The 10,303-nt window shown below is 43.3% G+C and overlaps 1 protein-coding gene across 1 annotated transcript; it reads left to right on the forward strand.

Annotated features, from left to right (window-relative positions):
* The first annotated feature begins 5,377 nt into the window (after window positions 1–5,377).
* On the forward strand, window positions 5,378–9,840 carry LOC124789730 (cuticle protein 63-like). Its single transcript, XM_047257180.1, has 2 exons — window positions 5,378–5,419; window positions 9,352–9,840. The coding sequence occupies exons 1-2, from the start codon at window positions 5,408–5,410 to the stop codon at window positions 9,763–9,765; spliced, it is 426 nt and encodes a 141-aa protein (XP_047113136.1). The 5' UTR covers window positions 5,378–5,407; the 3' UTR covers window positions 9,766–9,840.
* Window positions 9,841–10,303: the final 463 nt, after the last annotated feature.

Below are 10,303 nucleotides of genomic sequence, written 5' to 3' on the forward strand. Positions count from 1 at the left end.
GCCCATAACTGTCCGCCTTTTGTCAAAGTCGCTCGTGCGTATGCATTTCCCTGTTTGCGAAACGCATCGTCGCTACAGTGAGTTCCTAGTGGCATTCAATCTTGCGGCTGGCAGAGGTAACAGTAGTTAAAAAAAAGGTTCAAATGGCTCTGAGCACTATGGGACTTAACTTCTGAGGTCATCAGTCCCCTAGAACTTAGAACTAATTAAACCTAACTAACCTAAGGACATCACACACATCCATGCCCGAGGCAGGATTCGAACCTACGACCGTAGCGGTTGCGTGGTGCCAGACTGTAGCGCCTAGAACCGCTCGGCCACCCCGGCCGGCAACAGTAGTTCGTGAATACATATTAATAATATGAAAAGTAACATCGACAGATGTCATGGTTGTACTAAACGACGCAGTTCAACGTAGAAGACTTCATCATTACTATCTTATGAAAACCGGATGATATTTAGGTGATAATCCACTGGTTCGCATCTACATCTACATGATTACTCTGCTATTCAAATTAAGTGCTTAGAAGAGGGTTCATGAACCACCTTTAAGCTGTGTCTCTACCGTTCCACTCTCGAACGGCGCGCGAGAAATACGAGCACTTAAATATTTCCATGCGAGCCCTGATTTATCTTATCTTATCGTGATGATAATTTCTCCATATGTGGGTGAGTGCCAAAAGAATATTTTCGCAATCGGAGGAGAAAACAAGTGATCGAAATTTCATGAGAAGATCCCGTCGCAACGAAAATTGCCTTTGTTTTAATGATTGCCACTCCAACTTACGTATGTATATACTATAATATATGTATATAAATCTTATGCATCGACCTATCAGCCGAATATACCAGAACGGGGGTTACAGGGGAAATCACTTGAACCCACCTAGAATACCGCGGTCCTTGCTGCGTATATGTTGGAATTAACGTTTAATTCGGCGACAGTCAAAAATTGTTTTACAAACTTCAGTTTTCACTTTACCTACCTTTCAGTGGCCGCGAGATTTGAGGAGCCATATCATGGATTGTGTGGCCCCTCCCGCCGGAGGTTCGAGTCCTCCCTCGGGCAAGTATGTGTGTGTTGTTCTTAGCATAAGTTAGTTTATGTTAGTTTACGTAGTGAGTAAATCTACGCACCGAAGTCCTCAGCACTTTGGTCCCTTTGGAATTCACACACACACACCATTCACTTCCACCATATAGGCGGAACTGCACGAGGCTCAGTTCCCCTAAATTCCAAAAGGACATCACTGTGATTTTCCTAGAAACTGGAAGTTACTTGGGCTTTTTTTCATTACAGGATAGGCAGGAATTGTCGTGTACTCTGTGGTTGGTAACTGTGAATCCGTGTTTCGCCTCCTGCCAGTATTTGCCCGACAGTGATTGGCATCATGTTGTTCGTGAAACTGTGTGGTCAGTAAATAGCGCCACTGCTCATGTACTTGATGTTCTTCGGTGACCTCCTTGAACAACCTTCATAGTATGGTAATCCGATATTCAAATTCAGTCACTTGCCTTTCTGTGATTCTTCTATCGTCCCTGACAATCGCTTCCAGCGAATGGACATCTAATAATGTGGGGTATGTTTCTTGGTGTTCTCTTCACTCCGTTACACTTGCGCGTATTGCTTTGAAGGTGTCTCTCAATTATACCTCTTTTGTTAAGTCATGGTAAGCAAAAGGTAAAGTTCCACATTCCCTGCATGACTGGCTAATTGGGATCGACCGACCGTCGTATCACCCTCTCCCAATGGCGTCATCGTATGCGATATGGAGAGTACGCGGTCGATAAACCTCTCTCCCAGTCGTTGTCGGGTTTCTTGACTTTGGAACCGCCGTTAAGCAGGCGAGTAGCTCCTTCGTTGGCCTCAGGAGGCTGAGTGCGCCCCATTCCAGTTATCTCACCAAGGGGAAGTTCCCGGTAGTACGGGGAATCACCGAGCGAGGCGGCGCAGTGGTTAGCACGCTGGACTCGCATTCGGGAGGACGACGGCTTAAACCAGTGTCCGGCCATCCAGATGCAGGTTTTTTGTGATTTCCCTAAATCGCTCCAGCCATATGACACGATGGTTCCTTTGAATGGGTCCGACCTATTTCCTTCCTCATCCTACACAATCTGAGCTTGCGCTCCTTCTCTAATGACGTCTCCGGGACGTTAAACCCAGTCTTCCTTCTTTCCACTACCGCGTATCACATCTTATTCCCCCGCCTGACAGTCAGCCAATAAGCACTCACCACTTAGCTGCGGAGGCGGTAAGTTCTGGTACGAGTTCCTACTGTGGTAGCAAATGATGGTGAATGTCTACCGGTTTGACTTCCACCGAACAAACAAAACGCCCTACGGGGCTTCTTCCTTTTTTCTTTGTTGGCGCTTTGGAGAGATCATAAGTGCCAAAAATCATGAAATGATCTACAGCTACATGTACATAGATAGTCCGCAAGCTACAGTAAGGTGCGTGGCAGAGGGTACCCTTTACCACTATTTGTCATTTACCCTCCTGTTCCACTTGCTAATAGGACGAGGGGAAAACGACTGTCTGTACGCCTCCGTATGAGCCTTAATTTCTCGTGTCTTATCTTGTAGCCCTTGTGCGTGATGTATGATGGCGGCAGCAGAATCACCTGGCAGTCAGGTTCAAATGCCGGTTCTCTAAATTTTCTCAATAGCGTTTCCCGAGAAAAACGTCGCATTCCCTCCTGGGATTCCCATTTGAGTCCCCGAAGCATCTCCGTAACACTTGCATTTTGTTCGAATTGCTTCGATATCTTCCTTCAATACGACCTGGTACGGATCACAAACACTCCAGCAGTACTCAAGAATAGGTTCCATACTCAAGAATAGGTTACCAGCGTCCTATACGCTGTCTCCCCTACAGGTGACCCACTCTTCCTTAAAATTCTCCCAATACGCCGAAGTCGATCATTTGCCTTCCCTACCACAGGTTTCACAACACGTTCCACCTCATACCGCTTTGCAGCGTTACGCCCAGATATTTAAATGAATTGACTGTGTCAAACTGGGCACTAGTAATGCCGTATCCGAACATTACAGGCTTGTTCTTCCTATTCATCCGCATTAACTCAAATTTCTCCACGTTTAGAGCTAGCTGCCATTCATCACACCAACTGCAAATTTTGTGTAAGTCGTCTTGTGTCTTCCTACAGTCACCCAACTCCGACACCTTACTGTACACCACAGCATATCCGCCAAATAATTTATGTTTACGGAGAACCACAGTGGTCCAATAACACTCCCCTGGGGCACTCCTCACGATACCCTTGTGTCTGGTGAACACTCGCCGTCGTGGACAACATACTGGTTTATATTATTTAAGAAATCTTCGAGCCACGTACGTACCTGGAACATATTCCATATGCTGGTGCGTTCATTAACAGCCTGCAATAAGGCACCATGTCAAATGCTTTCCAGAAATCTAGAAACATGGAACCTGCCTGTATCCCTTCATTCCTAGTTCTCAGTAAATCATGCGAGAAAATGGCAAGATGAGTTTCACACGGGAGATGCTTTCTAAAGCCATGCTGATTCGTGGTCATCAGTTTCATAGCCTCAAGAAAGTTTACTATATTCGAACTGAGAATGTGTTCCATGATTCTGTAGCAAATGGAAGTTAGGGAAATTGGTCTGTAATTTTTCGGGTACGTTCTTTTACCTTTCGAATATATTGAAGTCACCTGCGATTTTTTGCAGTCGCTTGAAACAATGTGCTGGGCGTGAGAATCGCGATAAATGCAAGCTAGGTAACGGGCTGCAGTAGAGTACACTTTGTAAAATCGAACAGGGGTTCCATCTGAATCTGGTGATATATTTGTTTTCAAATCTTTCAGTTGCTTCTCTACGCCAGGTATGCTTATTTCTGTGTTGTCCATACAGGAGTCTGTCCGATGGTCAAATGACGGTATGTTTGTACGGTTCCCCTGCATGGACGATTTCTGGAAAATGAAATTTAAAATTTCGGCTTTCATTTTGCTGTTTTCAACTGCCACACCAGACTGGTCAACAAAGGGCCGAATGGAAGCCTTAGACCCGCTTAGCGATTTTAGATACGATCAAAATTTTCTCGGGTTCTCTGCCTGATCTTCTACTGAGGTGTGATGGTGGTAGTTGTTGTAAGCTACGCGCATAGATCTTTTCACAGACGCACGAATCTCTCCTGGACCTCCGCTTCGTCCTTTGTGCGTCCATTTTGAACGTAGAGTGCAACAGCCTCTGTTTGTTGCTCAGCATCTACAAATTTCGTTATAAAACCATGGGGGGGGGGGGTTTCTTCCTTTATCCAGTTACTAGGCACTCAACTCTCCAGACCACGATATACAATCTGCGTAAACTTTGCCCGTATTTCCTCTACATCCATCTTACTGGTACTAAGTGCTGTAAGTTCACTGCCTAAGTAAGATGTTAATAACTGCTTATCTGCTCTATGTAGCAGAAACACTGTGCGTTTTCTACGGAAAACAATCTAAAAAAAATGATGATCATAACAGCAGCTTATAGACTACTGTAAATGTTTTATGCGATAACCAATCTGAGTCATCTATTTACCGTCATTACAACATCGGCAATAAAGGGATGCAGTTGGGAGATTATGCAAAATGTATCCAACGAAGACAAATACAACAGGATATAGATTTCACATTTACAATGCCCATACGTCCGAATGGGAGCTCTTATATCGCAGTCAAACGAAGTAATAACTTTCAAAATTATTATGATGTACTGCAATGATATCGCCTTCATCTGTGATACTTCTTGTCTACTCAGAACCACATACAAGTGTGCTGTGTTCTAAGAAGTCACGATGGGTTACTGACGCAACTGCTTAGGGATGAAAGTGATTCAGAGTGATTGACACATGTAATCTAATTAAAAATGTGCAACTGGGATGTAATAATAAATGGGAATTACCTTAAACATTTATACAGTTGCTGAATCTCCCACACTATTATGTCGACTATAATTAACTTGAAATAGTTGTCCGCAAACAACATGTGACAGTCAGTGAACAGTTCAGTAATAAGTCTGGAATCATTGAAGTCCTGAAGAATCCTAAAAACAAAGCGTAAGATCCTGTCATAGGGCAACAAATACTGTGAAAATGGTAATCTCCGTGCATATCAGTGGTGCTGCAATGACTTTGCTGATGTGTATCGTCGAGTGACCTATGTAGCACCGATTCTTCCACATCGGTTACGAGGTTAGACTTTGTTATTGACGTACTTGACCATTCTCTATTGACTGCAGCCACCGACAGGGCGTGTCCTTTGAAGGACGACACGCGCGGAAGGACGTGATCCTTTCACACTCTCCCCCGGCAGTATATATAGCGGTCCGACGCGAGTTTCGGCACAGTTCACAGCTGGTAGAGCTCCGAACAACCCATCTCGCAGCCATGAAGGTCCTGGTACGTATCGATTAAACGTGCGTCCTCTGGGGGTAGAAATCCTTATACTACATTCTGTGCTTTATGTCTTCAGAGTTTTTTGGACTGCTTTTATATCTTACGATACAAAAGTGTCATGTTAGTTTGATGACCGCGAGAAATATCCTCTAGCATACGAGTTAGAGATATCCATGTCACAATATCCACTGAGAACGAGAGTATTGTGTAACGACTGCTCAGAAAGAAGTACTCTTTAAATTCACTGAACGGGCCTAGCGCGAGTTGTTCTCAAACCCGAAGTGCAAAATACTTTGAGAAGGTCATCTCTTATTAATTTCTGAGCGTATTTAAGCTACGGAAGTCTGCGACGATCATCACGGACTTGTAACTACAGTCTGTAATCGCTGCAGCAGATAGGTCGATTTTATTTCTATTTTTAGTTGAAGTGCACAGATGTGAAAATTAGTTCGTTCTACCTTGTAAGACAACAGAGAAGCGGTTCCTCTGAAACAGTAAAAGTAGTGTCACACACGAGTATACGAGCCATGTCCGGAACTGTATCAATCAGTGTACTTGTATTTTGCTTCCATATCTCAATTTGTGTAAACCTGCGCATGTTATACATACCGTTCATTACATTATTGATGAGATCTGTGTGCAGGAAAGAGTTTCTACCTTTGTCCATATCTTTGGAGACCTATTACTAACATCTTTATCTATAATTCTAGGATCCTAAATGCAGTTCCTTGATGATATGGAATTCATTTGCTTGATATAAGAAAACATGAGTTCCACACGGTAAATAGAGTTCCTTGCAGTAGTAGTGTCGCCATTTATATGTGGATTGCATCGGATCAGATTGAAGCCACTCCTTGCTTATTTACAAAATTCGATACTGACGATGGTCAAGAATTTGAAACGAACCAATAAATATGTAGCGCTGGGAATTTGTGACGAAATGTCTGTCGAATTAAGGAGACTTCAACGGGAAAATTAACTGAAGAGTAACGGAAGCTGAATATTACGTGAATATTGCAAGATATTTCCCGAAAGTAAATGACGTAGGAAAGGATGTACGTCGCTAAGTTGAATCATTTCGCGACTTTAAACATTGCTATGAAAAGTAATTGAACTTCAGAAGAAGTTTCCACATTTGAACAATGTTGTAACCTCACGAAAGTGATTTTAAGGGTCGTGGATTAAACAATACGTGATGTAGGTTGTAGTAAGTCCTACAATTTTAGGAAAATAATAAGATATTCATCACTTAAATTTATAACGAAACGGATTACATACAGAGGAAGAGAAAGCGTTTAAACAAACAAAATATGTTTGTAGCGAGAACGTTTTTAGTAGCTAAAACACTGAATTCAAATCACTTAGTTGGTGTAGCCAGCGTGGCTTCGACCCATGTCAGCGAACTGCATCTCGTATTCCTATGGCGATATCCGTGCCCGAAATTTGACATGTTAGGACGTGGTAAAAAAAAGAAAATTGTAGTTTCTGGTAAGTAACATTCGTCGCCCTTTACGACAAGGAACTGATCAGCTTGGTGCAAATAACGAGCTGTATCCAAAGATTAATCTTCAACACTAAACACTTTTTTCCACTACTCCCAGAACTCATTGCCCAAGTATCACATCAAAAGGAAGGTAATTCCTTTATTCCGTAGTGATGTACTACAAAGCACTACAACTACAGGTGGCGAGAGATAAAGTGCACAAAAAACACTTTAAAGTATCTGATCCACAGTTCGTTAAATACGAAAAATATTTTTCGTGACAACGTCGTTTGGTTCACAGCTTAAATGTGGCATTCCGCGTATAAATTCAACAGCGAGCAATAATGGCAACCACTGTACGGGGCTTGAGTAAAAGTAGCAAGAGGACGAAACACACGCTATATTCCTCAATCACTGTTCACGCACCGTGGATAACAGGTTATGTAAAACTTCTTGCATACTGTACACGTGGCGCTCTATACGTCAGTTAAGCGGGAACTTGTAAAACAGCAACCAGAGCACAAGTGAGTACACAGTTCGTCGTACCGTGGAGAAATGGCTACTTAAAAACGTGCCTTGGTCTTAGTGTATTCATAGGACTTCCCTTAATACATCAAGAAAGACTTACATATGACAATCAACGCATAAACCCACTTAATTGTCCAAATGTCATTCTGTACTTTACATTTAAATAAAAACGAAAATTCTCTGTTTCACTGACCATAACTCAGTCACTCATAACGAATTTCCTCACAATTACACACAACTTTGCTCGCTATCCACATAGCGAACTATCGACCTATTCCAAAGCTCGTTTCTTTCAGAAAATATTACATAAATTACAATTCCTCAAACTTTTCAGATTAACATAGTTTTGTGCGCGTAGAAATACTTTATACAAAAGTAACTTGTTAATGAATGCGTAAGCACCCAACAGCACAAAATAAACTAAAAATAGCCGGCCGTGGTGGCCGTGCGGTTCTAGGCGCTTCAGTCCGGAACCGCGTGACTGCTGCGGTCGCAGGTTCGAATCCTGCCTCGGGCATGGATGATTGTGATGTGCTTAGGTTAGTTAGGTTTAAGTAGTTCTAAGTTCTAGGGGACTGATGACCTAAGATGTTAAGTCCCACAGTGCTCAGAGCCATTTGAACCATTTTGAAACTAAAAATAGAAATAATAATAATAATTCCATAGATGGCCTTACGGAACTTGTTTGGCAGGAATAATAAAACCAGCAGTTTTGCAATTCTGTCTGTATTGTCAAAGGGCAGGAAAAGAGAAAAAAATTCACAAATGACACAATGTACAGATTCGCCATCGGATTTTTCAGTTACATTTGCGTGTTACAAAGGGACCACTATGCGGGCCGAGCTAAGACGCCTCATGCGACTCTGTTCTGCGCGACAACCCTCATTCTATTTATTTCTCGAAATATCTGGAATGACAATTAGACTCTAACACGAAGAGAACACTCCTCAAGGTCGTCCATGACCTTTCATCGTGACACTATTTGAAATAAATCTGCCATTTTGTACGAGGATGCGCGAGTTACCTACAAAATAAGACCAAGTGACGACACACGTGAACTAATGTGAAATTTCTCTTGACATCATTCGCAGACTTCACCTAGATCTTCCGGGCTGATAGGTCGTGTTCGATGCATAAAATTTCCCCCATAAAGTTTAATCTCCGACGGCGGGAGACATCTTCAGAGGAAAACAACAAACTTACCTCTGAACACGTCTCCTAAAGTCGGAGATGAAACCTTAGGGGAAAGTTTTATGCATCGACCACTGCCTCTCAGGCCGGAAGTTTTAAGTGTAGACGGTACCGGCCATGAAAACCTATATGGTATGATCTACATTCACATTGTCTGCGTAGTGCATAGTATATTGTAGCACTTGAAATAAATGAAAATCACTACTTCCGAGCACACCATCCCACGTTAGTAAGCTCGACTATCACGATTTTCACTCATAAAATACTGTCTGCTATTCTCAAACTGTTGAACTATTGTTCAGTAAAAGAAAGGATACGTAGGAAATGTTAGTGTACCGTCTTTGAAATAGGCAAAGAAGTTCTAAAGTTACGGAAAATAATATTTCAAGAACTACGTTGTTTTGGATACATGTAAAAACTAAAACGGATGTATTACTTACTTTACTGTCGTCATCTATTGGCGAAATCCCACCACTAAAAGTGAGAAGCTGGGAAGATCAACCAACTTCGGTAACGTTCTAGTTCCATGATGAGAACTGAAGAACTGTTGATGGGATGAAGGTGCCTGTTTCAAGCTACACTAATGTTTCGCATTTTCTTCTTCGGTATTGATGTTCATTGAGGTATGTGTATACAGAAGTGAACAATTAGTTTTTCCGTATGAGTGAAGAAAATTGCACAGTACCGCTTCCTCTTCAAATAATTGTAATTGTTTTCATTCCGTTCTCTCCAGATCGTGTTGAGCGCCGTCCTGGCCGCTGCCGTCGCCGCCCCCAAGCCCGGCTACCTGGGCGCCGCCCACGGGGTCGTCGCCGCCCACGGCGTCGTCGCCGCCGCCCCCGCTGTGGTCGCCGCCCCAGCAGTGATCGCCGCCCACGGCGTGCACCCCGGCTACGCCGCGTACGGCCCCGCCCCAGTGGCTGTGGGACCCGGCGGCTACCTGGCCGACACACACGACGTGGCCGCCGCCAGGGCCGCCCACCTGACCGCCGTCGCCCAGACGCAGGCTCGCGACGCCCACATCAACGGCGCCGCCGCCCACGCCGTCCTCGCCGCCCCCGCTCTGCTCGGAGCGCATGGACTGGCGTACGGACACGGCCTGGCTTACGGTCACGGTCTGGCTTATGGACACGGTTATCATGGTTGATGGGTTGCAAGGACACCAGCTGTTACGTTTTTAATTTGAATTATTTATAAATAAAAAGTAGCAATCAACAAAAAACTTGTTTTTATTTCACCAAGTTTTACATAAGTATTTCCGTTTTAGCATTGTGTGCATATACGGTCCGTCTCAAAGCACAGGTGACTTATTTTGTTACTTTCGAATACATTATGGGAGTGACAGTGATCAATGTGTTACAAATATTTACTATTAAGAACAGTCTTGATCACCATTTATTTATTAAGGTGACCGGTTTTGACCACTACTGTGGTCATCTTCAGACCATTGTGTAGGAACCTCTTTCTGCTGGAGAATCACTGCTTAGTGAGGTTCCTACTTAATGGTCTGAAGATGACGACAGTAGTGGTCGAAACCGGTCACCTTAATAAATAAATCGTGATCAAACTGTTTTTAATAGTAAAGACTTATTTTGTATTTGTGTAAGTACTGGTGCAACCTGTGAGCGGATGCATGTGGTATTTCCATTACCTTCCGTTTTAAATTTGGCAGCTTCGCAGGTTGC

Source organism: Schistocerca piceifrons, chromosome 3, assembly GCF_021461385.2.
Source record: "Schistocerca piceifrons isolate TAMUIC-IGC-003096 chromosome 3, iqSchPice1.1, whole genome shotgun sequence".
NCBI lineage: Eukaryota > Metazoa > Arthropoda > Insecta > Orthoptera > Acrididae > Schistocerca > Schistocerca piceifrons.